Source organism: Oncorhynchus mykiss, chromosome 18, assembly GCF_057628025.1.
Source record: "Oncorhynchus mykiss isolate SJ-2025 chromosome 18, ASM5762802v1, whole genome shotgun sequence".
NCBI lineage: Eukaryota > Metazoa > Chordata > Actinopteri > Salmoniformes > Salmonidae > Oncorhynchus > Oncorhynchus mykiss.
Genome location: NC_143039.1, coordinates 39,320,204 through 39,338,868, shown reverse-complemented (window position 1 = coordinate 39,338,868; position 18,665 = coordinate 39,320,204). Strand labels below are relative to the sequence as shown.

Below are 18,665 nucleotides of genomic sequence, written 5' to 3'. Positions count from 1 at the left end.
GACAAAGCTCTGCAAATTGAGTTCCTCCTGACTCACTGCATAAAACTGGGAGTGTTATGGTAGTGAGTGGGTCCACTCTTCCTCCACAGCCAATGAATTCCACATTTCTGAGGTTGGGATTGTAACTTACTGACATGGCCATGAGCAGATGAGTCAGATAAGAGCCTGACTGAACATAATGATAAACATCTCGGGACCAGGGCCTTCTCCACCATAGCAACCAATGCAGTCTTGTTGGTTGTGTGTGTGCGAGGTCTATGGTTTAATAAGGATCGGACCCTTTTAAAAACATTTTTTTTGCCTAAAATGTCATACCCAAATCTAACTGCCTGTAACTCAGGACCTGAAGCAAGGATATGCATATTCTTGATACCATTTGAAAGGAAACACTTTGAAGTTTGGGGAAATGTGAAGAGAATGTAGGAGAATATAACACATTAGATCTGGTAAAAGACAATACAAAGAAAAAAAACGTTTTTTTCCCCCATATTTTTTTCCATGATCTTTCAAATTCAAGAGAAAGGCCAAATTGTAATATTCCAGGTTAGACACAATTTAGACTTTGGCCACTAGATGGCAGCAGTGTATGTGCAACATTTTAGACTGATTCAATGAACCATTGTATTTCTGTTCAAAATGTTGTATCAAGACTGCCCAATTGGTTTATTAATACATTTAAGTTCATAACTGTTGTCATGTTGAGATAAAGGGTCGTAAGACAGGCGCTGGAATGCATAATAGGGTTTTTTATTGACCCAAATTACAGCATGCCATGTAAAGGCACGGGAAAGAAGACCAAACAAACACGTATACAAAACACAGGGTTGAAACCCAAACAAAAAGTGCGAGGAGTACCTTGAATAAATAACACGGGATGAGACCCGAAAACACAAGTGCACCTTCCTCAAACAATAGCATGGTATTATTTTACTGTACTAGCTACTGTAAATTGGACAGTGCAGTTAGATTAACAAGAATGTACGTTTTCTGCCCATATCAGACATGATTATGTCCTGGGAAATGTTTTTCTTACTTACAACCTCATGCTAATCACATTAGCTCAACCACCCCACGGGGTGGTATACATGCTTGAGTTTCTGCATTTGTCTGTATGTGGATATGTTTGAGTATTGTGTTTGGCCTGGTCCTTGCTCGCCTTATCCATTTGTTAGAAGCGTTACATTGTTGTTGAGCTGAATGACCACATTCCTCTCTTCCTGTCTGCTCATTGGAATTCGTCCTTAATTCAAGCTTAATTCAATATGTCTTCAAGTTAGCATTAGCCTTCAAAAAAATAGGATCACATGTAAGGATCAGAATTTCAACTATGTTAATGTCAGCGCCGTGTGTATTAGGTGGCAGGGAAGTCAGGCGCAGGAGAGTCAAAATGGAGTGTAAATGGAGTATTTTAATAAATGTCCACAGAACATGCTCCATAACACTAAAACGTACAGACATGAAAAAACATGGGTACGAGGACCCCGTCGCACAACAACTAAACAACACTAACAATAAAACAATCTCTGACAAAGACATGAGGGGAAACAGAGGGTTAAATACACAACAGGTAATGAATGGGATTGAAAACAGGTGTGTGGGAAGACAAGACAAAACCAATGGAAAATGAAAAATGGATCAATGCTGGCTAGAAGACCGGTGACGTCGAACGCCGAGCACCGCCTGAACAAGGAGAGGCAACGACTTCGGCAGAAGTCGTGACAGTTAAGTATCTATAAGATAACCATTGAATATCCCCTTGGCCTTAGAATGACACAATATGCAGGTGTATGCTATATCTCATCATGGTGACACAAATATATTATCATTGTCTGTGAAGATGATTGTGTTCTCATGAGGCGTTGGTAATATATATGCATGTGGATATGTGCCTGCTGTTTATTTAACTATTGCCCCTGTATGTGAACACTGGGTAATAAAGGCCTGGGGTGTGTGTGTGTGTGTGTGTGTGTGTGTGTGTGTGTGTGTGTGTGTGTGTGTGTGTGTGTGTGTGTGCGTGTGTGTGTGTGTGTGTGTGTGTGTGTGTGTGTGTGTGTGTGTGTGTGTGTGTGTGTGTGTGTGTGTGTGTGTGTGTGTGTGTGTGTGTGTGTGTGTGTGTGTATGCTCCCCTGTGGAACTCCTCTCAGTTTTTTTCTTCATTTCCTACTGGCCTTTGACCCCGGTTTCACATACACAAACAACCATACCCACCTCTGCTGACATTAACCTCCACTGTGTGAGCTTTAAAAATATATTTTCTCTCCTTCAAAGATAATAATGTTTAAATTGAGAGGACCAGACAGGACTGGCATACTGAGCTTGTTGTCATTGCAGGCAATCTCAACGTTGTGCGTTACAGGGAAGACATCCTCCTCCCTCATGTGGCACCTTCCTGCAGGCTCATCCTGGCATGATCCTCCAGCATGACAATGCCACCAGCCATACTGTTCCATCTGTGCGTGATTTCCTCCAAGACAGAAATGTCAGTGTTCTGCCATGGCCAGCGAAGAGCCCGGATCTCAATCCCATTGAGCACGTCTGGGACCTGTTGGATCGGAGGGTGAGGGCTAGGGCCAATCCCCCCAGAAATATCCGGGAACTGGCAGGTGCCTTGGTGGAAGAGTGGGGTAACATCTCACATAAAGAACTGCCAAATCTGGTGCAGTCCATGAGGAGGAGATGCACTGCAGTACTTAATATAGCTGGTGGCCACACCAGATACTGACTCTTACTTTTGATTTTGACCCCGCCTTTGTTCAGGTACACATTATTCAATTTCTGATAGTCACATGTCTGTGGAACTTGTTCAGTTTTATGTCTCAGTTGTTGAATCTTATGTTCATACAAATATTTACACATGTTAAGTTTGCTGAAAATAAACGCAGTTGACAGTGAGAGGACGTTTCTTTTTTTGCTGTGTTTATGTGAGGTTTGACACAATAAGTAGATCTGGGTTGTATTCCTTAGGGCAATAAAGTATCAAAAGGTTTTGCAACAGAAAACAGAAACTAGGGTTAGTCATTGGACACCAGTTTCGGTAGTGCCTCCATGTTTCTTCCGTTTGGTGCCTAATGAATATGACCATGAGATGCCATAGCATAGCTTGACTTGTTGACTATTTTTTGTCAAGCTCAGAGTTCAACTGTAGAATATTTGTACTCTCCTGATATCTAGTGGTCAACGATGGAACTGTGTACTAATCACAGTGATCCCAGAATGCAGAAGACAAGAGGAACTTTGTCCAGAGCAAGCCAAACCTTGTACTTGTTTTTAAATAATTAGATGACCATTCTTCTTCTGAGAATGACTCTCAAACCAATGATCAATGACTTCCACCCCAGAGAGCAGAACTGGTTGGAAATATGTATTTTTTCAACCAGTTTTGCTCACTGGGAATGTATTTGATTTTGTCCCTAAGGGAGGGCAGCTCCCACTCAGCCCACACAAAGCTCTTCTCTGTCCTGGAGCACCATCTTCCAAAAACATCTGGAACTCTACCCCTTCAAAGAGTATCTTTAAAAAATCCTACAGCACCCCTCCCTCTCTTGCCTGTTGTGAACTAACACTCGCACTTGACTTTTTTCCTGCTAGCACTTGTTACTTTATGGAGGGAAAATGTACTTACTATGACTTAGATATGTGCTTGTCCCAACTAGCTATCTTAAAGGTCTAATGCAGCCGTTTTTTATTTTCAATCTCCATATCAATTACAATGGTCAAAAAGGAACAAAAGTAGCTTCTAGGTATAGAGCAATTTGTCAAGCAAGAATGTCCACAATTTCACAGTATTATCCAACCACATAATGTGGAAATATAAATTAAACACAGTGAAATCACATTTTTGACTGCAGGGGGGCCTTTAAGATGAATGCACTAAATATAATGTAAAAAGTAAGAATATGCAAATGTCTGTGGATTTTTGTTGTCTCATTTAACACAGTGCACTATAGAGCAGTACAGTATTCTACAAAATGCACATAGCACAAAGTGAGTAGAAATTATGTGATGAGATGATAGTGGGAACTTTCCAAAACCTTTCTATGTGTCATTACCTAACAACTCCCCTGTTGACCTTGTAGCCAATAACATTGGTTGGCCGCAGAGTAGGCCCTGCCCAAGTACACTCAGAGAGAGATAGAGAGAGATAACAGCTTACCCAGCCCCTGCTTTTGTTACCCAACATGCACCAGACCATAACACACAATGAGAAAGGCCTTGTGGGGAAAATAATGATATGACAATACACCATGTGTTCTATTTATTCAACCACCCTATAGTTATTTTTGATGGCCTCTGTTATATACAATCAAATCAAGACAAAATCAAGACCTTTTCAACTGTACTGTGTTTCGCAGTCAAAATGTTACACATTTTTGAACCATAAAGATAAGATGTAGATAGATGTCTGACCAAAGTTCATGAGGACTGAGGGTGTGTACTGTACTGTCGAACATTCTGAGCATTCCTCTCAGTGGTGCTAAGGGAATCTTTATCAGGCTCACAAGATAGTTCCCTCTGCCCTCTATGACAAATCCAGGTATGCTTTATATTGTTTGTATAAGACAAATCACAGGTTGTGAAATGACATGGTATGTGCTTGTTGGCATTCTTCTGAGGGCAGCTGTCTCCGAATAGGAATCATCCCAACAGATGTCAACATGCTTTATTTCTAACTTTTTCTCCTTTAATAAAGGACTAATTTAGGCCTGGGATACCAGGTAGGTGCATTTAATTATCAGGTATGACAGTAATCCAGCAGGCTGCAGACCTCGTAATGTAAGATTTGAATACCCCTGGGATATGGGGTCTTCAAGACAGTTATCAACACACGTATTCAATACTTTTACTCTGATAAAACTCCAATAGGTTGGTTATAACACATATAAAACCATATAAAAACGTTTTAAAGTCTCTCTCACAGTCTCTCACACACACACACATGCACACACGCGTGCTAAACAAGTAGCGTGAAGTACTTTACACAAAGGACTTCACGCTGCTTGCTTAGCACACACACACACGCACAAACACACACACAAAAATAATGACAACACCTCCTTGGTCTTTGTGTTTAATGGACAGTGTGACAATTACAAACGTGAAAATTAGAACCCTTCTCTACTCAGCACCCCATTCCTTCTCTCCTCTTTTCATCCCTCACTTCCCCATCTTCTTCTTGTGCATCTGGTAGCACTGTTCACAGGCGATGGACAGGCCCACAACTAGAGAAACAAACTCCTCAAAGTTCACCTCTCCATCACCATTAGAGTCCAGATCCTTCATTATCTTGTCTACTGTGGCTGGGTCCTTCTGAGACTGAAATGAAGACAGGGACATTTTAATAATACTAAATATTAATACTGTAATTTCACTGACAGTATTATGGGACAATAGTGAAAGTCGTTACTCTTTATTGGGCAGGTACAGTACATAACAAGTAGGGCCAAGTTGTTTTGCTGATCACTTAAATCAGGGAAAACTCTGGGCCCTAGTCAAGCCTTATAACTAGGGCCCGAGTTTTTCCTGGTTGCCTTACGTGATCAGGAAAAACTCATGTTCCTAATCATAAAGTGTGCATGTTTTCTGTATCAAACTAACACGGAGTGCTACTACAGCTAGTAGTAGATAGTAATAGAGATAATATACTATGCATTCCAAATGGCACCTTATTGCCTATATAGTGCACTACTTTTGATCAGGGCCCATAGGGTAGTGCACTCTATAAGGAATAAGGTACCATTTGGGACGCAGCCCGTAGTAGAGATAGTATTAGAGATGGCCACCTTGAGGAAGCCAGAGAGCTCGTTCTCCATCAGGTCCTTGAGCTCACGGCGGCTCAAAGTGTTGCCACTGCCCTCCTTAGCAGCGTACTTGTGGAACACGGTGATCATGGACTCCATGGCACGTTCCAGATCTGACGGCATGGCTGCAGGTCTGAGTGAGGTCACACAGCGAGAGAGACAGAGAGAGAGAGAGAGAGACAGAGAGAGAGAGACAGAGAGAGAGATGGAGACAGAGAGAGACAGAGAGAGAGAGAGACGGAGAGAGAGAGACAGAGAGAGAGAGACAGAGAGAGACGGAGAGAGAGAGACAGAGAGACAGAGAGAGAGAGACAGAGAGAGAGAGACGGAGAGAGAGAGACAGAGAGAGAGACAGAGAGAGAGAGACAGAGAGAGAGAGACAGAGAGACAGAGAGAGACAGAGAGAGAGAGAGACGGAGAGAGAGAGACGGAGAGAGAGAAAGATATTACATTTGAATGACAGCAAATTCAGAGTAAGAGATAGATGTTGGCTCAAGGAACTATATTTCCTGAGTGAATTTCATAATCTATGTGTGTGTGTGTGTGTGTGTGTGTGTGTGTGTGTGTGTGTGTGTGTGTGTGTGTGTGTGTGTGTGTGTGTGTGTGTGTGTGTGTGTGTGTGTGTGTGTGTGTATGTATTTGAGCATTAGAACTTGTTGAAAGGAATCAGTACCTTGTGCCATATGCCCTGCCTATTCCGATGAGAAATGCTCTGATGAGTATTCTAGCAAACTTCCACCAACAAAAGTTGATTACAAATACATTCCCATACATCCTGTATCAGTCAGATACACAAAGAAAACAGATACTTTGACCTAACTTGACCTGGTTTTAGTGAATTAGACAGAGAAATGGATTATAAAAGAGAGGCAGTAAAAAATGATGTAGTATGAGATAAGAGAAATGACTGAATGTGTGGAACATGTAGTCCAAAACTGGGTAGAAGGAAAGACAAACTAGAGAAGAGAAAGAGAGGCTGCACCAACACTGAGGAAACACGTGTGTGTACATGTCGACAGTCAGCTCTAAATCCATTCATTCAAAGTGAGCCACACCCTGGTGTAGTCTCTCTGGACTCCACTGAGTTAATATTAGACAATTCTACATGATGGTTATTATCATTAGGGCTACAAGGAAATGGGTAGAATGAGTCAGAGCAGCAGATAGGGACTTGACCGGAAATTGAATGAAAGGAAACATTTATTTCAGTCAATGTTAAAAAAAAATGTAATGTTAAAAAAAAATCACAATATTTTAGGCAAAACAATTATAACACACACAATTATAACGCTATAATAGTTAAGCAAACATGACAGGTTATATATCTGTTATATTATATATGTTTATATATATATATTATATATGTTGACCATGCTCTATTGCTCTTTTGACAAGTGGAATTATTTTAGTTATAGAAATGAAGTTTTAAAATCTTTAATCAATGCAGAACACATAAAAAGGTAAGTCTGGGCTGTAAAAAGTGACTTATGTTCACTTTTATATTTACAGATGAAAAGTATGGACACCCACTCCATAGAAAACTGCACCTCAAAGTCAATCGCACAAGACGAAGAATGCAACTATTTTACGTCTGCATACAAGTTTCTGAGTTGAAGGAGGAGCTCAGATAGGATTAACACAACTATTTAGCTTGAATCAACTTTTTACATTCGTGTTAGAGGCTGAATTCTTACCGTTCACGAGTGTTGAGTTGGCGATTGAGAAGAGGTTGAATTGTGCAGAGTTGAGAAATATCACGCCTGAGAATTTATAGACAGGCGACGCCCTGTCTGCGCTGCCTTCAGTGAAGGAAGTAATGATACCGTGGATATTGAGCAAGACAGTAAGACTATGACACTAGGTTACCTTGGTAAACCTATCAAACATAGTCAAGCTAATATTTTGCTCTGTGTAATAAAAACGATTAAAATGACTAACTCAACATATTTTTTTCTCTCTAAACGATTAATAGCCCTGCATTTAATTAATATCCCACTTATACACAGAATAAACGAGGTGGGCTAAACAATGAAATTTGAGAGTGAGGTAAAGAAAAATAGACATAAGCCTACTGTAAATGATCAATTAGCATAAATTGTAATGACAAACAACTTGTTTGAGCAAGCACTATCATTACAGTTGATCGGAGTGTTAATAATTAGCCCAGCAGTTGTAGCCAGAATTTATGATGGTGACCGTCCCTGATACGACATGTAGTGAGACTTTTACCTGTGTGATTTGTAATCACTCAGGGAGTGGTCATGATGACGTGAGAGGCCAGACCTATAGTAGTGTCCCAATTGGCACCCTATCCTCTATATTGTGCATTAATTTTCACATGGTTAAAAGTAGTGTACTATATGGAATAGCACATAGCATTTGGGTGTTTTTTAATTTGTTTTTTTACATATAGCAGCTCCAATAAGTAAGCTACAGTAAATCCAGTTATGCTCTCAGCAATATAATAATTATTATGATGTTTTCTGTACATTTCGATTGAGAAAGCAGTGGTGTATATCTGTCTGCACCACATATCAAGACTGCGTCGTTAAATAGCCAGAAAAACAAAAATATGTCTCTGCAACCGCCATGTAAAGTGGTCCTAATGGAGGGGGCAGCAGTTTTATTGTGCAACATTGAAACTTTTGGATGGGCATGTTTTTATGCCCTCTAGTGGAATAACCTTGTAACGGTAGAGTACTGTACTAATCAAATGAAATTGTATTCCTCACTTGCATCGTAAACAACAGGTGTAGGCTTAAAGTGAAATTCTTAATATAAGTGAAAGATTTTAAATACAGTTTTACATGTAGTTGTTTGGGACTGTAGCAATGAGGGGAAGATGATGCAATGACATAGTTCTCTTTGTCTCTCCCATTCTATTCCTTCATTTGTTCTCTGGTCTGCTTCTCTGCCCTAATCCTTTGTGTGTGTGCGTGCTTGCATTTGTGTGTGTGTGTGTGTGTGTGGTGTGGGCATACGTTGTGAAGAGGGATGACATAATTTGCTGTGCAAAAAAGACATGGTCATCCAGGGAGGGTCACCTAGCGACAACACCCAGCTTTATAAAAAAAACTCAATATTTTTGGCCGACACCCCTTTCCCTCTCAATCATCTATACTCTTTCCCAGTGGTGGAAAAACTACCCAGTTGTCATACTTGAGTAAAAGCAAAAAATATCTTAATAGAAAATGACTCAAGTAAAAGTGGAAGTCACCCAGTAAAATACTACGTGAGTAAAAGTCTAAAAGTATTTGGTTTTAAATTTAAGTATCAAAAGTAAATGTAATTGCTAAAATGTACTTAAGTATCAAAAGGAAAAATTAATAATATCTAATTCCTTACATTAAGCAAAGCAGACAACCACATTTTCTAGTTGTTTTTTAAATTTACTGATAGCCAGGGGCAAGCGCCAACTCTCAGACATAATTTAGAAACTAAGCATGTGTTTAGTGAGTTCACCAGATCAGAGGCAGTAGGGATGACCAGATATGTTCTCTTGATAAGTGTGTGAATTAAACAATTTTCCTGTCCTGCTAAGCATTCAAAATGTAATGAGTACTTTTCTGTGTCAGGATTTATGGAGATTTATGGAGTAAAAACAACATTATTTTCTTTAGGAATGCAGTGAAGTAAAAGCAAAAGTTGTCAAAACAATGTATAGTACAGATACCACAAAAATCTACTTAAGTAGTTTCAAGTATTTTTTACTTCAGTTCTATACACCACTGCTCTTCCCCGTTCTTTATTACCCAATGCATCATCAGCGTATAACTCACATATGACATTCAATGTCTCTTTGAGCCTCGTTGTGCTCCACTACCCATGACTTATCCTTAGACAGAGATCATTTGTGCTGCGTGTCATGCTTGAGGGTTCTCTATTTGTATAACTCCTATGATAGTAAATTGAACTGCACAACCCAAACAAGTTCTCTAATATCTTGAACTTGAATATCTACAGGGTCATTGAGAGAAACAGCCAAACCAAACTGCCCACACCCAAGATGATATACTGAAACCTGAAGAAGGCACTATGTTGCCGAAACGTTGGTTGTTAGGTTTACCCAATTGTTGGAAGCATACACAGAATATGTGACTTTCTTTCTTTTTATACTACGAGAACCTTCTGCAAAGGTCATAATTTTCCTATTATTTTGAGCCTTGCAATTTTTTTAAAACTTACTGTGTAATGGCATATTTGCAGGGTTATCATGTCACACTAGTCTCTTCGTCTCTTCAGATGACTTATATCAAAATCATCAAATCACATGCATATTTGTCACATGCGCCGAATACAACTGGTATAGACTTTACCGTGAAAGGCTTGCATACAAACCCTTCCCAACAATACAGAGTTTAGAAATAGAAATAGTAACACGAGCAATAAAATAAAATACACAAGAATGGAGCTACATACAGGGAGTAGAAGTACCAGATCAATGTGCAGGGTATTTCAGGTAGATATGTACAAGAAGGCAGGGCAAAGTGACTAGACATCAGGATGAATAATAATAAAAGTCCAATTAAGAACAGAGCAGCAATAGCAAGTGTATGTGTGTGTGTGTGTGTGTGTGTGTGTGTGTGTGTGTGTGTGTGTGTGTGTGTGTGTGTGTAAGGTGTATGTATGTGTGTTTGTGTTGTGTCAGTCTGCGTATGTTATGTTTGTGTGTGCGTATGTAGTGCATGTGAATGTGTGTGGGTTTTGTGTGGGCGTGTCAATACAGTGTGTGCGAGTGAGTTTGTATATGGTTTGTATATGTAGTTTAGTGAGTGTGTGTAGGGTCAGTTCAAGATAGAGTCAGTACAGATACTGTAGTTCAGAAACCCTTACTTGACTATTTAGCAGTCTTATGGCTTGGGGGGGAAGCTCTCTGGGAGCCTGTTGGTCCGAGAGCCAATGCTTTGGTACCGTTTGCCAGAAGGTAGCAGAGTGAACAGTCTATGGCTTGGGTGGCTGGAGTATTTGACATTTGTTTGGGCCTTCCTCTAACACTGCCTGATATATAGGTCCTGGATGGCAGGGATCTCTGCCTCTGTGATGTACTGGACTGTCCGTACTACCCTAAATTTCAGTCAAGGGCGGTGTATTTGCCATAGCAAGTGGTGATGCAGCCAGTCAAGATGCTCTCAAATGGTGCAGCTGTAGAGCTTTTTGAGGATCCGAGTGCCCATGCCAAATCTTTTCAGCCTCCTGAGAGAGAAGAGGCGCTGCCGTGCGTTGACCATGTTAGGTCCTTATTAATGTGGAGGCCAAGGAACTGAAAGCTTTCTACCCGCTCCTATAGTCCACGATCAGCTCCTTGGTCTTACTTTAAAAATATATATTTAACTAGGCAAGTCAGTTAAGAAAAAATGATGACTTACAGTGACAGCCTAGGAACAGTGGGTTAACTGCCTTGTTCAGGGGCAGAATGACAGATTTTTACCTTGTCAGCTTGGGCATTTGATCTAGCAACCTTTTGGTTACTGGCCCAACACTCTAACCACAAGGCTACCTGCCACCCTGACATTGAGGGAGAGGTTGTGGTCCTGCTAAGTTTCGGACCTTCTCCCTGTAGGCTGTCTCATCGCCCCCGTGTTGAGGATCAGCGTGGCGGAGGTCTTGTTGCCTATCCTCACCACGGGCAGGCCCGTCAGGAAGTCCAGGATCCAGTTGCAGAGGGAGGGGTTCAGTCCCAGGGTCCCTAGCTTGGTGGTGAGCTTGGAGGGGACTATGGTGTTGAACACTGATCTGTAGTCTATGAACAGTATTCTCACATAGATATTTCCACCCTTTTCCAGGTGAGAGAGGGAAGTGTGAAGTGAAATGAAAGATTGCATTATCTGTGGATCTGTTGGGGCAGTATACAAATTGGAGTGGGTCTAGGGTGTCTGGAAAGATGGTGTTGATAGGTGTCATGACCAGCCTTTCAAAGCACTTCATAATTACAGATGTGAGTGCTACAGGGCGATAGTCATTTAGGCAGGTTACCTTGTTGGGTACAAGTGGTCAGCTTGAAACATGTTGGGACTACAGACTGGGACAAGGATAGATTTAAATGTCTGTGAAGACACTTGCAAGCTGGTCTGCGCATGCTTTGAGAACCGGGCCCAGGTATTCCGCCCGGCGACCCTGTGATTGTTAACCTGTTTAAACGTTTAGCTCACACTGGCCACGGAGAGACAAATCACACAGTCATCCGGAAAAACAAGGCCTTTCACAGAAGGCACAGTGTTACATTCATCGAAGCGACCATAAAAGGCTTTTAGCTCTTTTGGGACTTCAATAATCGCAGGACAACTCATGGCTGGGTTTCCCTTTGTAATCAGTTATCGTCTGCACTTCCTGCCACATAGGATGAGCTATCGTCTGCACTTCCTGCCACATAGGATGAGCTATCGTCTGCACGTCCTGCCACATTGGATGAGCTATCGTCTGCACTTCCTGCCACATAGGATGAGCTATCGTCTGCACGTCCTGCCACATAGGATGAGCTATCGTCTGCACTTCCTGCCACATAGGATGAGCTATCGTCTTCACTTCCTGCCACATAGGATGAGTTATCGTCTGCACGTCCTGCCACATTGGATGAGCTATCATCTGCACTTCCTGCCACATTGGATGAGCTATCGTCTGCACTTCCTGCCACATAGGATGAGCTATCGTCTGCACTTCCTGCCACATTGGATGAGCTATCGTCTGCAGTTCCTATTTTCCTGACGATCAGCAATGATCATCCCCAGTTCATATTCAAAGATTGGAAAAAGACCCAATAATCAAACTTTGGGTACATGGAAGAACTATCCCATTCTTAATTGACACTGGAGCCCACTGTTCACCAGCTCTACCTCTTTGACACTAATGCTGACTTGGAGCTTTTTGTTGACAGTTTTGCATATATAGATCAAACTACAGGGAATAAATATGCAGGGTTTGGTACTGTGACAATTGATAGAACCACTCACATACAACAACCATTACCAGATACTTTCTCAGGTCAATAGGCTGAACTTTTGGCGCTAACCACTGCCTGTAAAATGGGAGAAGGGAAAAGGGTTACATTTTTCTCTGATTCTGCTTATGCAATAGGGGTTAGTTTCTCCTGGTGTGGTGTCTGGAGGAGTAGGGGTTTTCACAATGCCTGTGGAAGTCCTATTTGCAATATACAGTGGGGCAAAAAAGTATTTAGTCAGCCACCAATTGTGCAAGTTCTCCCACTTAAAAAGATGAGAGAGGCCTGTAATTTTCATCATAGGTACACTTCAACTATGACAGACAAAATAAGAAAAAAAATCCAGAAAATCACATTGTAGGATTTTTAGTGTATTTATTTGCAAATTATGGTGGAAATAAGTATTTGGTCACCTACAAACAAGCAAGATTTCTGGCTCTCACAGACCTGTAACTTCTTCTTTAAGAGGCTCCTCTGTCCTCCACTCGTTACCTGTATTAACGGCACCTATTTGAAGTTATTATCAGTATAAAAGACACCTGTCCACAACCTCAAACAGTTACACTCCAAACTCCACTAGGGCCAAGACCAAAGAGCTGTCAAAGGACACCAGAAACAAAATTGTAGACTTGCACCAGGCTGGGAAGACTGAATCTGCAATAGGTAAGCAGCTTGGTTTGAAGAAATCAACTGTGGGAGCAATTATTAGGAAATGGAAGACATACAAGACCACTGATAATGTCCCTCGATCTGGGGCTCCACACAAGATCTCACCCCGTGGGGTCAAAATGATCACAAGAACGGTGAGCAAAAATCCCAGAACCACACGGGGGGGACCTAGTGAATGACCTGCAGAGAGCTGGAACCAAAGTAACAAAGTCTACCATCAGTAACACACTATGTCGCCAGGGACTCAAATCCTGCACTACCAGACGTGTCTCCCTGCTTTTGCCAGTACATGTCCAGGCCCGTCTGAAGTTTGCTAGAGAGCATTTGGATGATCCAAAAGAAGATTGGGAGAATGTCATATGGTCAGATGAAACCAAAATATAACTTTTTGGTAAAAACTCAACTCGTCGTGTTTGGAGGACAAAGAATGCTGACTTGCATCCAAAGAACACCATACCTACTGTGAAGCATGGGGATGGAAACATCATGCTTTGGGGCTGTTTTTCTGCAAAGGGACCAGGACGACTGATCCGTGTAAAGGAAAGAATGAATGGGGCCATGTATCGTGAGATTTTGAGTGAAAACCTCCTTCCATCAGCAAGGACATTGAAAACGAAACATGGCTGGGTCTTTCAGCATGACAATGATCCCAAACACACCGCCCGGGCAACAATGGAGTGGCTTCGTAAGATGCATTTCAAGGTCCTGGAGTGGCCTAGCCAGTCTCCAGATCTCAACCCCATAGAAAATCTTTGGAGGGAGTTGAAAGTCCGTGTTGCCCAGCAACAGCCCCAAAACATCACTGTTCTAGAGGAGATCTGCATGGAGGAATGGGCCAAAATACCAGCAACAGTGTGTGAAAACCTTGTGAAGACTTACAGAAAACGTTTGACCTCTGTCATTGCCAACAAAGGGTATATAACAAAGTATTGAGATAAACTTTTGTTATTGACCAAATACTTATTTTCCACCATAATTTGCAAATAAATTCATGAAAAATCCTACAATGTGATTTCCTAGATTTCTTTTTCTCATTTCGTCTGTCATCGTTGAAGTGTACCTATGATGAAAATTACAGGCCTCTCTCATCTTTTTAAGAACTTGCACAATTGGTGGCTGACTAAATACTTTTTTGCCCCACTGTAACTATGGTTTTAGATCTCTTGGAGGCTATGATGCTGCCCTCTGCTTTGGCTATTGTGAAGGTTGCTGGTCACACTGGGGGTATGGGTAACACCATGGCAGATGAGGCTGCTAAACTGGCTGTCATAACCACTCCATGTTCTTCTCTTATCTCTTCTACACCAATGCCATGATTACTGTATATATGTGATGACCTTTGTTTCCTGATGGAAAAATACTGGATAATGGAGATGTACTGCTTTAGTTCTCAGGCTGAGAACTAAATCACCTGCTGATAGTCACGCAGCCTCAAGGTTGTTAAAGGAAACTTACATCCCCCCCATGCCAAAGACCACCCACCTATCAAGTTAGCCAGGTGTGTCTGACGGTGATTACGGCTATCTATTGTAAAATAATGGCAAAATATTTGCATCTGGAATTTGTCTTTCAGCATCAGTAGAACACGCCTGACTCTCCTCCACCAGTCATACAAGGAGAATGGTCTAATGCCTCCCATCAAAAAGAGAGCTGGGCCAACCAAGCACAGGTTACACCTGAAGAATGAGGACTTGCAGCGAGTGGTGAACTTCATCAACAACTACGCAGAGGATAATGCAATAGTATTATGAGGACGCCACCCAGGACACAAACACTTTGGTGGAAAGCTGCTTCCATACCATGTGACAAAAGCAGCAGTGTGGCGTCTCTATAAGGAATCGAAGACAACACTTGGTATGTAAAGCATAAACAACACATTTTGATTATTTAATTGACCTCCAACATGATTGCCACTACTTTTATTGATCTCACATTATTTCTGTATTTTCCAGAGGTACGTGTAGCCAGGCTGTGTGTTATTATTTGAACTTCTAGTTTCCAAGATTATGTTTCTGAATGCAGTGCTGCTGCTCTGCACATTTGTACGTAAGTGAAACTTACCTGAAAATGATGCATTAAAAAAAGGATATTATGTTTTACGTTCCATTTTCCTTTCATTCACTTATCTTAATGTTCTTTTGTTGTTTACAGGTGCACTTTCCTTCGGACCCTATGCAGCCAGGTCCCATCTACTTTTTAACTCCTCGCAACTGCAGTGGCCAATAAGAACAAGTTTGTGCTCTGGTATTGTGCCTGGCAGACCATGCACAAGCTCCGCCACAGTCTGGACCTTAACTTCCCTCACTTTTCAAACAGTCCATTTATATTTTCCAACTGAGCTATACATTTGGGTGAGGTTTTTTTCTCGCCTGAGTAACCTTGTTTCACTGCCAAAAATACAATTAAACCATCTAGTGTTCAGAGAAATAACAACACAATGTCAAATACAGGCAGCCTAGTCAAATAATTAACATCCAATCATATTAACTGTTTCTCTCTCGTGGGAATTCCACTAACGGTCTGTATGTAGCCAAACGTAGCTGCTGCTCATGTTGGTATCTGTACTGATGGCGCAAAGGCCATGACAGGGAGACATAGTGGAGAGATAACACGCGTGCAAGCAGTTGCTCCCGACGCCACTTGGGTGCACTGCAGCATCCACCGAGAGGCTCTTGCTGCCAAGGGAATGCCTGACAGCTTGAAAGATGTTTTGGACACTAGTGAAAATGGTTAACTTTGTTAAAGCAAGGCCCCTGAACTCTCGTGTATTTTCTGCACTATGCAATGATATGGGCAGCGACCATGTAATGCTTTGACAACATACTGTGTTGGTTATCAAGGTGCAAAGTATTGACACGTTTTTAAAAAATTGAGAGACGAGCTTAAAGTTTTCTTTACTGAACATAATTTTCACTTGTCTGACCGCTTACATGTTGACGAGTTTCTCACACGACTGGCCTATCTGGGTGATGTTTTTACTCGCCAGAATGATCTGAATCTAGGATTACAGGGAATCTCCGCAACTATATTCAGTGTGCGGGACAAAATTGAGGCTATGATTAAGAAGTTTGAGCTCTTCTCTGTTTGCATTAACAAGGACAACACACAGGTCTTTCCACCATTGTAACAACTGGATTCGTTATCCCGTTCTTGCCCTGCCTCCAGTCCACTTACCAATATCTGAACAAGTGAGCCTCATCGAAATTGCAACAAGCGGTTCTGTGAAAATTGAATTTAAATCAGAAGCCACTGCCAGATTTCTGGATTGGGCTGCGCTCAGAATATCCTGCCTTGGCAAATCGCGCTGTTAAGACACTGAGGCCCTTTGCAACCATGTACCTATGTGAGAGTGGATTCTCGGCCCTCGCTAGCATGAAAACTAAATACAGGCACAGACTGTGTGTGGAAAATGATTTAAGACTGAGACTCTCTCTAATACAACCCAACATTGCAGAGTTATGGGCATCCTTTCAAGCACACCCTTATCATTAACCTGTGGTGAGTTATTTATAATTTATTTTATTAACAAATAAGGTTTTCTATGTAAGATGGTTAAACAAAGAGCAAAATTATTAATTATTATTATTTGTGCCCTGGTCCTATAAGAGCTCTTTGTCACTTCCCATGAGCCGGGTTGTGACAAAAACACTCATTCTTATGTTTAATAAATGTATCGTATAGTGTGTGTGTTGCAGGCTTACAATGATGGCAAAAAACAACATTTGAGAGTACGCTGACCCTGGTGCTAGAGGGGGTACGCAGCTGGAGGTTGAGTGTTTGAAGGGGTACAGGACTATAAAAAGTTTGGGAACCACTAGACTGGAGGATGGTACAGTGCTGGTGGAAAGCAATGGCTGGGGAGAATGGGGACCAGGTGTGCGCAATGACACAGTTCCGGGGGCATCCGTGACAGTACCCCCCCGACGTGCGCAACGACACCGGCCCCGAGGACAAACACAGTGCGGGTCAATCAGGACCCTATGCAGTTGCCGAAGTTGCAGCGGCGTCGGACGGGGCAGTTTCAGCGGCTGACGTTGCGTCGTCAGACGGACCAGTTGTGGCAACATCGGACGGCCCAGTTGCAGCTGCAGAAGTTGCGCAGGCACCGGACAGACCAGTCGCAGCTTCGTCGGACGGCCCGCTCTCTCCCTTAATGGTAAATTATTCTGTCACATTGGTATGACGGGATCGGGACACAGTTGCAGGAATGCGTAATAGTTTTTTTTGTTTCTTTACCCAGCGTAACCCTGCGTGCCATGTAAAGGCACGGGGATGAAGACCAAACAAACACGTATACAAAACACAGGGTTGAGACCCAAACAAAAGAGCGAGGAGTACCTCGAATAAATACACAATCACACAATGATACCACACATGGGGAATGGGGACCAGGTGTGCATAATGACACAGTTCCAGTGGGATACGTGACAGAGCTCTCCAGTAGGTACTAAAATATTCAAAAGCCATTTTCTCAAAAGTGTTTACAAGTTTATCAACTTTCAAAGCAGAATTACTTTCCCATTGTTCCTCACAATTGCAGTGTACATGTATGATATACCATTTTGTAGTTCTGAGTCTCTACTTTTATTCAATGTAAAAAACACAATTTTAAATGTTGCTACATAAGACTGATTTGAGCCGGTTGGTCACATATGGACTTGGTATTTTACCAAATAGGGCTATCTTCTGTATACCACCCCTACCTTGTCACAACACAACTGATTGACTCAAAGAAATGATTTCCTCAAAACGAGGAAAGAAATTCCACAAATGAATTAACTTTGAATAAGGCACACCTGTTAATTGAAATGCATTCCATGAAGCTGGTTGAGAGAATGCCAAGAGTGTGCAAAGCTTTAATCAAGGTAAAGGGTTGCTACTTTGAAGAATCTCAAATATAAATTATATTTAGCTATTTTTAACACTTTTTTGGTTACTACATGATTCCATATGTGTTATTTCATTATTTTGATGTCTTCACTACTATTCTACAATGTAGAAAATAGTACAAATAAAAAAAAAACCTTGAATGAGTAGGTGTGTTCAAACTTTTGACTGGTAATGTATATGGTCTTTTTCCATGTTTGATGTCTCGCTGGAAGTCGTAGCGAGCTTTCTTGTATGCGTCAGTGTCCTGTTCATTGTAAGCAATAGCTCTAACCTTAAGCCTGGGCGGATATTGCCTGTAATACATGTTTTTTGGTTTGGATACGTTCTTCTAGGCACTGTGAAGATGACATTGTCTATGCACTTATTGATGAAGC

At 41.6% G+C, this 18,665-nt stretch overlaps 1 protein-coding gene across 1 annotated transcript; it reads right to left on the bottom strand.

Moving 5' to 3' along the window:
• Positions 1-5,054: 5,054 nt before the first annotated feature.
• LOC110496006 (protein S100-A1) lies at positions 5,055-8,038 on the bottom strand. The gene is made up of 3 exons (XM_021571618.3): positions 7,493-8,038; positions 5,781-5,931; positions 5,055-5,313 (listed from the first exon to the last, which is right to left on the bottom strand). The coding sequence occupies exons 2-3, from the start codon at positions 5,919-5,921 to the stop codon at positions 5,155-5,157; spliced, it is 300 nt and encodes a 99-aa protein (XP_021427293.1). The 5' UTR covers positions 5,922-5,931; positions 7,493-8,038; the 3' UTR covers positions 5,055-5,154.
• Between the last annotated feature and the right edge of the window lie 10,627 nt (positions 8,039-18,665).